The sequence below is a fragment of the Rhinatrema bivittatum genome, chromosome 4, assembly GCF_901001135.1.
Source record: "Rhinatrema bivittatum chromosome 4, aRhiBiv1.1, whole genome shotgun sequence".
Lineage (NCBI taxonomy): Eukaryota > Metazoa > Chordata > Amphibia > Gymnophiona > Rhinatrematidae > Rhinatrema > Rhinatrema bivittatum.
This window is the reverse complement of record NC_042618.1, coordinates 259,863,347-259,878,673: the sequence shown is the minus strand read 5'-3', so window position 1 is coordinate 259,878,673 and position 15,327 is coordinate 259,863,347. Positions and strand designations below refer to the sequence as shown.

Genomic DNA, 15,327 nt, shown 5'->3' with positions numbered 1-15,327 from the left:
CTCTCGACTTCACCTCTGCATACCATCCTCAGTCGAATGGGAAAACTGAGAGAATGAATAGGACACTCAAGCAGTTCATTTGAGCCTACGTTGGTTCACTTCAAAATGACTGGGCTGAACTGTTGCCCTGGACTGAATTCGCCATCAACTCTCATCCAGCAACATCAACTGGATCTACACCATTTGAAGTGGTTTACGGATGACTACCATTACCACTCTTACCACTTCCACTTTCAGTGTCATCCCCGGCAGCTCAATCTACTGCCAAAGATATTCAACTACTTTGGAATAAGACTAAAGAGATGCTCCAAAAAGCAGGACACAGAGCAAAGAAAGGCTATGATGCTCACCACAGCAAGGCTCCTGAATTCCAGCCTGGTGACAAAGTCTGGCTGTCAACAAAACATCTAAGACTCAAGCTACCATCAGCTCGTTTTGCTCCTCGCTTTGTCGGACCTTTTCCCATCCTCCGACGACTGGGTACTTTCACATAGTCTGAAACCTCCACCAGCGATGAAGATCATAATGCGTTCCATGTCTTGCTACTGAAACCATTAGTCCTTAGCGAGTTTTCCACCAAGACACCTGAGCCTACACCAATTGATGCAGAAGAAGACATCGAGTACAAGGTAGATGCCATCCTTGATGTGAGAAAGAGAGGCAGAATATGGGAATATCTCCTGTCATGGGAGGGTTATGGACCTGAAGAAAACTCTTGGGAACCTTTGGCTAATATCATGGATAAAGAGATGCTTCCAACAATACCACAGAACGCATCCTCAGAAACCAAGACCAGGTAGGAGGTCTGGAGGGGGCCCTTTGAAGGGGGGTACTGTTGCGTCCGTTGGTCTCAGACAGCTTTGACCTTTGTGCCTCACCTTTCTCTCTGCTCTCCCCGCTAACCTTGGGAAGATGGCTACCGCCGCATCTGCATGCCGCTCTCTCCGGCGTCCCCGGAATGGCAATGGCAAAGCCTCACGCCATGTTTCTCCTAAGGGCCTCCTAGGGTGCGCGCGCGCGCACGCCACCCACGTCTTTATCCACTTCATGGCAGGAGCCTTGGGTGCGTCCCCCTCGAGTAACGTCACGCCATCCGGGTATTTAGCCTGCTCTTGTTTGCTAGCTCATCGAGTTAGCAAGGATCGTGAATGGATGGAAAGCCTCCGGTCTGAGCTACTCTGCCGCTTCCTTGCTGCTGCAGGAAGCTCTCTCTGCCCTTCGGGGTATTTCTCTAACCTGGGTAGCCGCTCCTCGGGGGACCTTTGCTTTCTTTCAGGTGCCTATCTGGGATCAGGTACTCGCTCCTCGAGGGCCTGCTCTCCCGGGCTCGGTGCCTGTATTCAACTATTTCTGTCTGCTGGGATCTCCACCTCTACAGCTATCAATTTAGTGAGTAATCTAACATTCTCAGTCTGTCTCATCCACAGCTCTGCTGCACTGGGAACCTGCATCCGGATTTCCCTATACTATTTCTGTGAGATGGGTCCCCTCTGCCGAGGGTTCCTGGACTGCTACCTCTGGATCACCTCACTACTGCCACCTCTGGTGGTATAACTCAGCTGTATAATAAAAGACAAATCTGTGTTTGTGTGCCTCGAGTCTAGCCTGGTACTGTGGTTCCTCACGGGGCTCCTCCCCATGGGCATGGTCATCTCCACAGTACCTAAGAATCCACTCAAACACCTCAAAACCATAACACATAGCACACAGTGCACTTTCTTTTTGGGTTCTATCTGAGAAGGTTGTTTGCTAACTTACCTCAGCTCTGCCAGCCTGTCTTGTCCCTATCAAAACCACAGGGACCAGACTATTTCCGCTCTGCCAGCCTGTCTTGCACCTATCAATTTTCTGCCACACTGCCTTGCTGCCATACACCAGACGATTCTACTCCTTGTGGTGTTCTTGCCACTATCATGGTTCCTCAGTGTGTTGATGCTAATCTTTCTGCTGCTTTGTCCCTTTATTGGCACCTTGTGGTTTTTTCTGACACCCTTTCTGCTTGCTATGTTCCCCCTTCATTGTGCTGTAGGATGTTGATGCCACTTTGCCTGTCGTGCTGCCTTTGAGGGTTCATGCATCTGTTATCGATGCTCTCTTTTGAAGCTGTGGTGTGTTTTTGACACTCTCCCTGCTGCTTTGCACCTCTGTTAAAGCATTCTTGCCACTCCTGGTACCTCTTTACCCCTTTATTTATTTAGATTTTTTTATATTCTGCTTTTCGCACTTTTTTAGTGCTTCAAAGTGGATTACATTCAGGTACTGTAGGTATTTCCCTATTCCCAGAGGGCTTACAATCTGAGGCCTGGATTTATCAAAATACGATAAGTATCGCATGCGAAAGCAAAAGGGGTGTGTGTTATGCTAATATACAGTTTATCGCAATTTGTGATAATTACCTTTGTGAAGAGCTAAGTTAGTGCAAATAGCAAATGCATTTTCAGTCTTTGCGATAAGTGCCATACCTGTTGTATTTCCTACATACAACCACTGGGGGAGCATGGTTAAGAGAGAGAGAGAGAGAGAGAGAGACTAGCCATGATGCCCTCTCCCTAGATAGGTATTTGTATCCCTAAGGGAGGCCCACCTAGTAACTCGAGGTGAGGTTTAGGTATTAGTGTAGGGGGTTAGGGGCCACTCTAACATTCAACTTGAGACATACGAACAGAACAGTGGTCTCTTGTGAAGATTTGATGACCTTCGGAGTGAAGAAACTCACTCCAAGATGATATTTTTGCAAGGTTCTCTTAACCTAGCTTGATGGACTCTCTACCTGGGTAACGCAAGCTATCACACGGCTTAACGCTACTGAAAAAGGTTTAGTTAAAATCAGCATTAAGTCTGTGCGATAGCACTTCGCAGACTGGCAAACCCAGCCCATTCCCTCCTCTTTTTCAAACTTGCATCGCACCATATGATATGGTGCTATCACATGTGTTAAAGATGTTTTCACATGCAGTAAGGGCTTATAGCATGTGTTAACAGGGCTTTTTGCATGCAATAAGCACTTAACGCATGCAAAAATGCCTTAGCACATTTTGATAAATGACCCCCTAAGTTTGTACTTGAGGCAATGGAGGGTAAAGCGACTTGCCCAAGATCACAAGGAGCGATAGGACTCAAACCCTGGTCTCCTGGTTTATAGCACACTGCTCTAACCACTAGTCTACTCCTCCACTCCATGAGAAAGTGTGCCTTAGGCTATGCGTGCCACTTTGCCACAGTCTAAGTACATTGGAGCTCTTTTCCCGTTCTGATGATTGCTCCCCAGAAGTTTCATCAGAATTGATAAGCAAACCCCAATTCTGCAGCCAAAAATAGGCTGCAAATACTTCCCCCAGTCACTTTAATGGGAAAACGAAAAACGAATGAAACTAATAAACAAATTGGTTTTCCCCCCTATGAAACTAATGAAATGAATTTGGGTCCCATCGAAACAAAAAACGAAACAAAACAAATGTTTTCCTTCTGCACATCCCTAGTGTCAGGTGATCTGAAGATGGTGAAGCAATGTGACAAGGCAATAGCTAAATCAGAAGAATGCCGGGGTGCATAAAGAGAGTAATAATAAGTACAAAAAAAGGGGCAGTGATGTCCTTGTACAGGTCCTTGGTGAAGCCTCACCTGGAGTACTGTTTCCAGTACTGGAGCCTGTATCTCAAAAAGGATACAGACAGGATTGAGGTGTCCAAAGAAGGGTGACCAAAATTGTGTGGGGTTTGTATTGGAAGACTTATGAAGAGAGGCTGAAGGATCTGAATATGTACACCCTGGAAGAGAGGAGGTGCAGGGGGTATATGATAATGATCTTCAGATACCTGAAAGGATTTAATGATGCACAAACTTTGAGCCTTTTCTGTTGGAAAGAAAACAGTAGATAGGGGTCACGAAATAAAAATCCAGGGGGAAGATTCAGAACCAACATAAGGAAATATCTTTTCACAGAGAAGGTGGTGGATGCCTGGAATGACCTTTTGGAAGAGCTGGTGAGGATGAAAACAGCAAATGAATATAAAAGAGCATGGGATAAACATTGTGGATCCCTAAAGGCTTGAGGATGATAATGAAGAAAAGGATGCATGGAAGTATTGGATTCTGAAGAAAGCCAATGCTGGGCACCAGCTTTTATGGTCTGGTGTACTAATATGCTGACACTAGGGATAAAGCTGCTATGGCCAAGTCCAAAAGCAAAGAACGTTCAAGCAGCATTGTCTAAATTATCAGGAAGGCTGGTCACCACGTAATTTAGTTATAGGTTTGACAGTTGCTTGTTTTTGCTTGTAGTATTACTATTTTTAACATTAGGCATGGGGTAACCTGCAGCAAGTGGCAGTTGCTGCCATGGGAAGCTTGCTGGGAAGACTAGATGGACTATTTGGTTTTTTTCTGCCGACAATACTATGGTACTATATTACAATGGCCTTATATTCCTTAAGTTCCCATTTAACCCCTCCATCACCTAACAGTCCAACCAATTCCCTCACAGGCTTCCTGCTTTGGATATATTTATAAAGGTTTTAATATGAGATTTTGCATCTACAGCCAACTTCTTTTAAAATTCTCTCTTACCCTGTGTTATCAATGTTTTACATTTAACTTGCCAATGCTTTTGCTTTTTCCTATTTTCTTCAGATGGATCCTTCTTCCAATTTTTGAAGGGAGTTCTTTTGGATAAAATTGCTTCTCTCATCTTGCTTTTTAACTAGTCCAGCAGTAGTTTGGCCTTCCTACCACCTTTCTTAATGTATGGAATACATCTAGACTGCACTTCTAAGATGATATATGTGTACACTTGTATACTCTTAACCACTGTAGTTGCACCTTTCAAATTTTTTTAAAATAATTTTTCTCATTTTATTAAAATATCCTTTTTGAAAGTTTAGTGCTAGAGCTGTAGATTTACTTATTGTCCCCCTTCTAGTCATTAAGACAAATTTGATCATGTTATGATCACTACAGCACCATTACCTCTTGCACCAAATCCAGCATTCCACTAAGAATTAAATCCAAAATGGCTCCCTTTCTCATCGGTTCCTGAACCAAATGCTCCATGACACAGTCATTACCCAATCAATATTGGGATAACTGAAATCTCCCATTATTACTAGGGATGTGAATTGTTTTTTGACGTTTAAAAAAATCGTTGATATTTTTTAAATCGTCAAAAATCGTTACGAGTGCGCGATACAATACAAATTCCCCCGATTTATCGTCAAAAATCGTTAAATCGGGCACGGGAATTATTTGGGGGGAGGGCGGGAAAACCGGCACACCAAAACAACCCCTAAACCCACCCCGACCCTTTAAAACCAATCCCTTACCCTCCCCCACCCTCCCAAACCCCCCCAAAATGTTAAATTACCTGGTGGTCCAGTGGGGGGGGGGGTGTCCTGGCGCGATCTCCCGCTCTCGGGCCATCGGCGCCATTTTGGCTGCCACTAATATAAATGGCGCCGATGGCCCGATAAAAAAAAACCCCACCCGACCCTTTAAACCGACCCCCTTAGCCTCCCCCACCCTCCCGACCCCCAGCCCAAGACCTTTTAAAATTACCTGGTGGTCCGGGGAAGGCGTGGGGAGTGATCTCCCGCTCTCGGGCCATCGGCTGCCACTCATAAAGATGGTGCCGATGGCCCTTTGCCCTTACCATGTGACAGGGTATCTGTGCCATTGGCCGGCCCCTGTCACATGGTAAGGGCCATCGGCGCCATTTTCTTTTAGCGCAGCTGATGGCCTGGGAATGGGAGATCGCTCCCCGCGGCCCCCCTGGACCACCAGGTATGTGTAAAATGTTTTTTGGGGGGGGGGGGGTTGGGAGAGTGGGGGAGGCTAAGGGGGTAATTTTAAAGGGTCGGGGTGGGTTGTTTTTTTTATCGGCGCGGGCCTCACTAAAAAAAATTAGTGATGTGAATTGGAATCGGAACCGATCCCAATTCACATCTCTAACGATCAGATTTCCCCCCCCCCCAGCCGAACCCGACACGATTCACATCCCTAATTATTACTGTGCTGCCGATTTTGATAGCTTCCCTAATTTCTCTTAGCATTTCATCTACATCTGATCATTTTGTGTCAAGAACTTTAAAGGCTTATTAAAAACATATTTATTCAGACTTGCATACAGCTGATTTGTGTTGAGTTTGACAGGTTAATAGTTATGCTGGATTTCACAGCTTTATCTGTTTATGTTGTGATGATCTACTTTTGTTCATTTTAATTTTATATACATCACACTGTGAGCTGCTTAGAGCATCTTGCATTAGCAACATAAAAATGTAAATAAATAAATAAATAAATAAATAAATAAATAAATAATATACCCCTATCCCCATACTCTACCTCAACACACATAGGATTTCTACCCATAAAGATTCTACTGTGCATTTAGACTCCTTCATAATCTTTATCCTGTTGGACTTTATGCCATCCAGAACATAAATTCTCACCCCCCCCCCCCCAACCAAGTTGATCTACCCTATCACTGCAATATTATTTGTACCCTGATATAGCACTGACCCATTTGTTATCCTCCTTTCACCACATCTCTGAGAATGATCTGGAAAGGGGAATGACTAGTGATGTGATTAAATTTTCAGACGACACATAATTATTCAGAGTAGTTAAATCACAAGTGTATAGTGTTAAATTGCAGGAGGACTTTGCGAGACTGGAAGATTGGGCAGCCAAATGGAAGATGAAATTTAACATGGATAAGTGCAAGGTGATGCAATTGGGAAAAATAACTTCTGCCGTGTATATAGTTACACAATGTTAGGTTTCATCTGAGGATTACTACCCAGGAAAAAGATTTAGGTGTCATAGTAGACAATACATTGAAATCATTGGCTTAGTGTGCTATGGTGGTCAAAAAAGCAAACAGAATGTTAGGCGTTATTAGGAAGGGAATGGTGAATAAAACGGAGAATATCATAATGCCTCTGTGTTGCTCCATGTTGAGATCACAGCTTGAGTACTGTGTTCAATTCTGGTCAACGCATATCTAAAAAGATATAGATGCACTGAAGAAGATACTGAGAAGGATGATCTGAATGATAAAGTGGATGTAATGGCTCCCCTATGAGGAAAGACTAAAGAGGTTAGGGCTGTTCAGCTTGGAAAAGAGATAGCTGAGAGGGGATAAGATCGAGGTCTTCAGAACCATGAGAGAACTAGAACATGTAAATGTGAATTGGTTGTTTACTCTTTTAGATAATAGAAGGACTAGGGGGCAGTTCATGAAGTTAGCAAGTAGAACATTTAAAACAAATCAGAGAACATTTCTTTTCACTCAATGCACAATTAAGCTATGGAATTAATTGCCAGAGAATGTCGTTAACGCAGTTAGCATAGCCTGGTTTAAAAAATATTTGGACAAGTTCCTGAAGAAATCCATAAATTGCTACTAGTCAAACTGACTTAAGCAATAGCCACTGCTTATCATCAGCATTAGTAGCATCGGATCGATTTAATATTTAGGAACTTGTGAGGTATTTGTATCCTGGATTGTCCACTTTTGGACATAAAAACATAAGAAATTGCCATACTGGGTCAGATCAAGGGTCTACCAAGTCCAGCATCCTGTTTCCAACAGTGGCCAATCCCTTCTCTGTACCTTCTTCATCGCAACTATTACTGAAATTTCATTTTTTAGTTCTTTCAGAATGTGGGGGTGTAAACCATCCAGTCCAGGTGATTTACTACTCTTCACTATGTCAATCACACCTACCACATCTTCTAGGTTCATTGTGATTTGGTTCAGTTCATCTGAATCATTATCCAGGAAAACCTTATCCCCATCATCCTCTTCAGTAAACACCGAAGCAAAGAAATTGTTTAATCTTTCCTCGATGGCCTTATCTTCTCTAAGTGCCCCTTTAACCCCTCGATCATTAACAGTCCAACTGACTCCCTCACAGGCTTTCTGCTTCAGATATACTTAAACAAAGTTTTTACTGTGAGTTCTTGCCTCTGTGCCCAACTTCTTTTCAAATTCTCTGAGCCTATCTTATCAATGTCTTACATGTAACTTGTCAGCGCTTATGCTTTATCCTATTTTCTTCTGTAGGATCCTTTCAATTTTTGAATGAAGGTCTTTTGGCTAAAATAGCCTCTTTCACATCACCTTTTAACCATGCTGGTAATCGTTTTGCCTTCCTTCCACCTTTCTTAATGTGTGGAATACATCTGGACTGTGCTTCTAGGATGGTATTTTTTAACAATGTCCATGCCTCTTGCATGCTTTTTACCTTTGTAGCTGCTCCTTTCAGTTTTTTTCTAACTATTTTCATCATTTTATCAAAGTTTCCTTTTTGAAAGTTTAGCGCTAGAGCTATAGATTTACTTACTGTCCCCCTTTCTCCTCTTAATTGAAATTTGATCATATTATAATCACTATTGCCAAGCGGCCCTACCACCGTTACCTTTCTCCCCAAATCCTGTGCTCCACTAAGAATTAGATCTATAATTGCTCCCTATGTCATCGGTTCTAGAACCAATTGCTCCATAAAACTGACATTTATTCCATCCAGGAACTTTCTCTCTCTATTTATCCTTATGTTACATTTACCCAGTCAGTTTTGGGGTAATTGAAATCTCTCATTATTACTGCACTACCAATTTGGTTAGCTTCCCTACTTTATCTTAGCAATTCACTGTCCGTCTTGGCCAGGTGGACGGTAGTATACTCCTAACACTATACTTTTCCCCAACACACAAATGATTTCTACCCATAAAGATTTGAATGTTCTTACCTGTGAGTGTGAGACCTCTGGAACTCGTCTTCCCGCCAAGTTTAAAGTGTTCCCCATCAGCTTGTTGCTGGTTTGCAGATTGATTGGGGCTGTCTGCTGGGACTCTAAGTTGGCTGATGCTGCTGATTTCTGGCTGCCATTGATGTGTGCTGTCACCATGGTGACAGGGGCCTTGGCCTGCATGATGGAAATGGCAAGACTCTGACTGCTGGGTGCCTTAATGAGAGGGATGGGTTTTACACTTCCCATGGGACAGTTCCTGATTGCCAGCTTCTGCCACAGAAAGAAAGAGAAAAGAAACAATTATTGAAGAATGAAGGAACACAAAATACCTCCATTCTTATGTAAATGAAGTACTCATCAGGGTACTGTCCCTGTAAGGAAGTGGATCCATTGCTTTTTTAAATTTTAGATGCAAAAATCGATGCCAATGTCATGCAGGCTGCAATGTGTGCAACAGTGACGCCATTTTGGTGCATTCTGAGTCAAGCCAGTATCAAAAAATAAACCCACAGCTTTATGGAAAACTTAAGTGACTCCCATTTAGTCATCTGACATCTGTCATCACAAAGTAATGTGATGGCACACATGTTCAATAGTTTGGGTACTGAAATATCATCATTTGTATGACATTGTTGATGGTCATCTTAATGTTACATAATATGGTTAATTTTATAATTTTAAAACTTTAAAGTAGACAATACAGGAAGCAGAAATGTTAAAAATTCATCAGGTGTAAGCAGTTTAATAGCACTTTCAAATGATGTATCATTTGTCATCAAATCATTTAAAGTACTAGTAGCATGTGTCCCACTTGAAAGTAGGCCATACATTTCAATGTAAATATTAGACACATGAGTAACCTTTCCAAATAATTTTATTTAATTATTTTTTTTATAATTTCTATACTACCTTGTCACATCAAAAATAGGAACATCTGAAATGGTGTACAACAGTAAATTCACAATACATACAGCTTAAAAATAATGTATAATGAAATACTTAAAAGGCACAATAAATTATGCTAGAATTCCACCAACTCTTTTGGAATTATCCCCTTCATAATGAAAATAAGAACATTTTTAAGGTTTGTTTTCAAATGAATCTCTTGCAGTAAGTCAGTACAGATGGCTGGAACCATCACTGGAAAAGCCCTTGTTCTACAACACAAGAGTATCATATACTTTACAAAAGGAACTTTCAATAAACAACCTGAGAAAATCGATCTTTTATAGAATTACTGAGTCAATCTTGATATAAATTGAGGTGAATACATACCAGGCAAAATCTTAAAAGCCAGTGTCAATATTTTATATTTAGCCCTTTCAGCCACTGGTAAGAAATGTAGTTGATTTAATAGAGGAATAGTACTATATTCCCTTGTTGTTATGTTTTTAGCTTTTGTATTATGTGATGTATGTTTAATAATTATTGTTTGTAATTTTTAATTTTGTTTTTATTAATTATGACTGTTATGTTGAATCCCACCCTGAACATAGGAAGGGCGGGTAAAAAATGTTTCAAACAAACAAATAAATAAATAAATAAATACATACATAAATAAATAAATTGACAAACTACCAACTACCTTCACTGCCACATTCTGGAATATTTGCAATTAATGAGCAACCCTGTCAATGGTGCTGATTATTAATGTTTGCAGTGCTGATCGAAAGGCCGATGGTCAATAAATAGTTTCAGTTGCTCAATTAAAAATAGCTTGTAGTATTTTCTCTTTACTAGCATAGCCAACTAAGTGGTGCTGCTGAATATCCCAACTAGGTTTATGGCTATGGTCAGCAGTCGCCATATAGCAGATAACTCACTTATCCAGCTAAGTATTTAGCTGGATAAATCAGGGGTGGGGAATAGGCAGATCAGGAAGGAGTTGAATTAGCCAAATAATTATCCAGCTAAGTCTGATATTCAGAATTAGCTGGATAACTTATCCGGCTATCTCTGGTTGGCCCATACACCTGTCCTAAAGTTAGCCGGATAAATTTATCCAGTTAATTTTAAGATAGCTGGGCCATACTGCTGAATATCCCAGCTAGGTTTATCTGGCTAAGTTTAACTGGCCAAGCCACACAGCAGGTGAATATTGCAGTCATCAGATTCTAATGTTAATAAAGAATCCAACATAATCCCTAAATTTTTAAGTTTAGATATTGGATTTAACTTAAAATCTTCCAAGGTTAACAGAGAAATAACTGATGGTATCTCCAATCTCCCTATACACTTACAGGTCCATATTCAGACATAGCCAGCTAAGTAAGGGGGTCATTTTCAAATCACGTTAGGGCCTTATCATGGGCGTTAGGGCACCAACAGTGTGATAATACCATAGCGCATGTGATAAATAATGCTTCTCGCGATACATATGCAAATTAGACAAATTTAGTTGTAGGAACAGTTTGGGCGGAGTAAATGAAAATAAGGGGTGCTTACTTTTGCATGCAATACTATAATGCATGCTACTGTGGGATTTAATGTCAGAAATAACTACACCTTTTTTCCTGGTATTATTGCGTTTGTGCCTCTTCTCGCCCCTCGCTCCACCCTCTCTACCTTGGGAGCAACTCCCTTCGGCTCTGACGGACAGATGCAGGCGCGGCTTCTCCCTGCCTCTTGGTCCCGGTGTCCCTGGGCTGGCTGACGCTACGGATCCGCCATGTTCCTGATGACATAAGGGCGCGCTCCAGACTTTGTACCAGCAAGGGCGCAAACCTCGGGGGCATCCCCCGTAGTGACATCATCCATTTTTCCTTTAAAAGGTCTTTGTTTGCTAACCTCTAACGAGTTAGCAAGGAACTCCAACAGGACTTGCTTCGACAGTCCACGATACTTGCAACAATGATCCGAGTCAGCCAGGGGAATCCTTCCCCACTGCTTGGCCTTTTCAAACTTACCAGGAGTACCCACTCCATGGGGGCTCTGCTCTCTCTTCTTGATTGCCGGAATACTCCGAAGACTCCTCATTGCCTGGAAGTGATTGCGGACGTGAACACAGTGAGTTCCATTGTAGATAGGAATCGGTACTCGCTCCATGAGGGCCTACATTCCTATTGCTCTGAAGACTCCCTTCCGTCCAAGACGTTATCGTAGGTACAGAGATCAAGAGTTATATTGGCAAGATTGCAGATAGGAACCGATACTCGCTCCACGAGGGCCCATGTTCCTAGAATCCTTTACAGACTCTCTTCTACTCTAGAAGCCATTTCATATACAGCTATTGTGAGTTCTTATTACAGACTGTTTAGAGGAACCAGTGCTCGCCTACGGCTCCTGTTCCTGAATATACTGAAGACTCTCTGTGGCATAGAGACCATTGCAGACATCTACTATTGTGCATGTACCATCTTGCATCCAGTATACCCTGTCTACTCACCTCCTTCCCATACAGGAGCATCTACAGCAGTTCGCTAATAGATTATTAACTCTGCCCTCCTGGCAGGGTCAGCATTACAGATAGCTAACTCCTCCCCTCTGGAGGAGCAGATCATGACAGATTGCTACTCCTCCCCCTTTCAGGAGAAAAGCAGAACAGTTTGCTAACTCCGCCCTCCTGGCGGGGTGAGCGACAGCAGACTGCTATCTCCTCCCCTCTGGAGGAGGAGAGCGTAACAGGTATTATGCCTGCGATAGCTGTGTATTACGGCCGAACTGGGATTTGTGATATTTATCGCAAATCCTGTTTCGGGAAGGGGGAGAGAGAGAAAGCACCTCTGGGGAGGCACACATATTAGTCAACTTTTTATACCACTGTAAGAAGCGGCATTCTGAACTTGGGGTGAGGTTTTGGTGGTGTGCTAGGTTTTTGGGGGGCAGTTTTACATGCACAGTCAGAGATACAAACAGCACAAGTACCATCAGTAAAGATTTTATGTGATTTGGAGTGATGAAAGATATAAAAAGATGAGATTTATACTAGGTTGAGAGTACAATGTACAAGTCTCATCTTTGATCATGGAAACAACTTTAAAGAAAGCAAAAATGTTAAGTTTTTGTCCAGCACACATCTTGGAAAAGATGGAAAACATTTGGACATAGCAGATGAAAAAGTTTTTCAGTTAGGAATGCTGCTGTACAACTCACCAGTTCCAGATGGTCCAATTTTTATACAATACTTTATTAAAAAAAAAAAAATTAAGATAACATGTCATGTCTTTTCGCCAGAGATACAAGACAATTGTTTACCATATATCGATGATGTTACAGCATGCACAAAAGAATAATATTTATTTATTTATTTATTTATTTATTAACTTTTATTTATTAACTTTTTATTTACCGACATTCGTGCAGCACATCATGCCGGTTTACAAAGAACTCAGATGGGCGATACAATAAAACATTAAAACAAAACGATGTATAAAGAATAAAATAAAGTAAAACCATAACAATGTAATCTTGGAGCAACATACTATTTCTTACAAAAGTACACATTAACCGATCATGATCAAAAAATAAATTAAATTAAGCCGTAGGGGAATGTTGTTTCTTCTAGGGTATCCATGGGAGGGGCGGGGGGAAACTTAGGATGGGGAGGGGGAAATTCGAACAGGGGGGGCTGGGGAGAAATTAAGTTTGGTTTGTGTCGGGATAGGCCTGTCGGAATAGCCATGTTTTGACTCCTTTCTTGAAAATTTGCAGGGATGTCTCTTGGCGTAGGAGGGTGGGGAGAGCGATGGAGAAGGCTCTCTCTCTGGTGTGAGTAGAATGTGCTGCCTTTAGGGATGGGGTGTGTAGAGTACCTGCATGGGTTGTTCTTGTGGGTCGGTCGGATTCTTGAAGTATCATGCCTTTGATACATTGTCTAGGTTCTCAGCAACAGCAATAGGGGTTAGGAGGTTTAAGGTATCAGGCCTAAGAGAAGGCTAATGAACCTTAATTAGGAGAGAATATGATTGGAGACAAAGTAAAAGAGGCAGTAGAAATGATCAACGATCATTGCACCATGCTCCAAACATTAACAGCTGCTACTAGGGGACGTTCTTTGCAAAAGAAATACCAGCATCCACTTTTTAGAAGGCACTATTACTATCAGTGCTTTCCTTTGGATAGGGCATGCTGGGTGGTCTCCTGGGGTATCATGAGCAGAGGACACCCTGGGCACTGCCCACATCACTCATCATGCTGAAGAGCTGGTAGGGAGCTGATTTTTGCCTAGGGTACAATTTGCCATAGAGCTGGCCATGATTACTGTTTCCTTAGGAGATCTAAATACTAAACAGGCCCAACCCTGCTTAACTTCTAAGATGAGATCAGATCAGCCTTATCCCTATTACTGTCGATGTCCATAAGTGCCACAGCAGTCTCATCAATAGCAAAGCAAACAATACCTCACGCTAGAGATAAAAGTCCACAGAAGATTGCTCTACAGTCCACACAAAAATACTTTGTAGTTGTTTCCAGTGAGAAGACTGATATATTTCATGATCAATTTTCAGTTATCACACAGACAGTTGCATACTGAAAATAGTTTTAGAACGTTATTGTTTGAATTTTATAGAACTACCACCAATCAATCTTCTACAATATCAGCTAGTACCTCTAGATCAGCTTCAGATAATAAAAAAAGAAATAGATTACTTATTGGAAACTCTGGCCATAGAACCAGTCCCAATTTCAGAAAAGGAAATAGGATTAAATTCCAAATACTTTCTGATCCCAAAAGTTCAGGAAGCCAGCACCCCATTCTACATTTAAGGTAATTAAACAAATTCCTGAAAAGAATATGAACTCCCTCAGCACCATTCTCCCTCATTTGGAAAATGGATATCGGCTGAGAATCCTAAATTTCACTTATAGCCAATCAATGAATCACAGGAGGTACCTATCAGTGTTGAGAAACAATATCAGTAATGAGAACTAATATTTGGTCTAACAGCAGCTTCAATAGTATTCATCAAAACAGTAACTTTCAAACCATGTAGGTGCATATTTCTGCAGGTGTGTTGGCCTGCATCCAGGGCCATGCCATTTTATAATTATAAGCGCGCATATGCGCATTTTATAAAATAGTCCTGCCATGCGGACATGTGTGCCAAATTTTAAGTGGGTCCAAGAAACAAAACGGTAGATGGTTTATAATAGCCAGGAATCTGATCAAGCAAACAAAGACCAGTCATCTTAGTTGTCAGATTAATTTATTATGGAGACAAAACTTATACAGTAGAGAACATTCAAATTTCAAATGGCCCAACTGAACTGCAGTTTCCCTTCCATCCATGCAATGTTTTGGGCCCTCCACAAGTTTGGTTTCATCTCTCATATATATGCTGGTCTGGAGTTAATTTTGCTTGCCAACCTTTAAAATATTGAACCATTTGCCAGTTAATGAGACAACCATAATGCCAACCAGTAGCTCATTCACACACACAAAGTCATTTGCTGTTGTGCTGCTGTTCACATGCTCACTCAGCAAGTGCTCCCTACTCCTGTACTTCCAAATCATTATGTAAAAATTCTTGCTTGTTGCCAGCCTTTCATCAGCCTACACTCTTTCCCAGTCTCACTCCTTCTCAGCACCCCACTCTCTCCTGGAGACTCACTGTTTCCATAGCCAACTGCCCCCCTC

The 15,327-nt window shown here is 41.8% G+C and overlaps 1 protein-coding gene across 1 annotated transcript in view; it reads right to left on the bottom strand.

Annotated features, from left to right (window-relative positions):
• PHF21B (PHD finger protein 21B) overlaps window positions 1-15,327 on the bottom strand; it is an 888,545-nt gene that overhangs the window by 532,357 nt on the left and 340,861 nt on the right. The window contains exon 4 of the mRNA XM_029600063.1: window positions 8,748-9,020. Within this exon, the coding sequence (XP_029455923.1) occupies window positions 8,748-9,020 (273 nt within the window). The remainder of the gene's footprint in view (window positions 1-8,747; window positions 9,021-15,327) is intronic.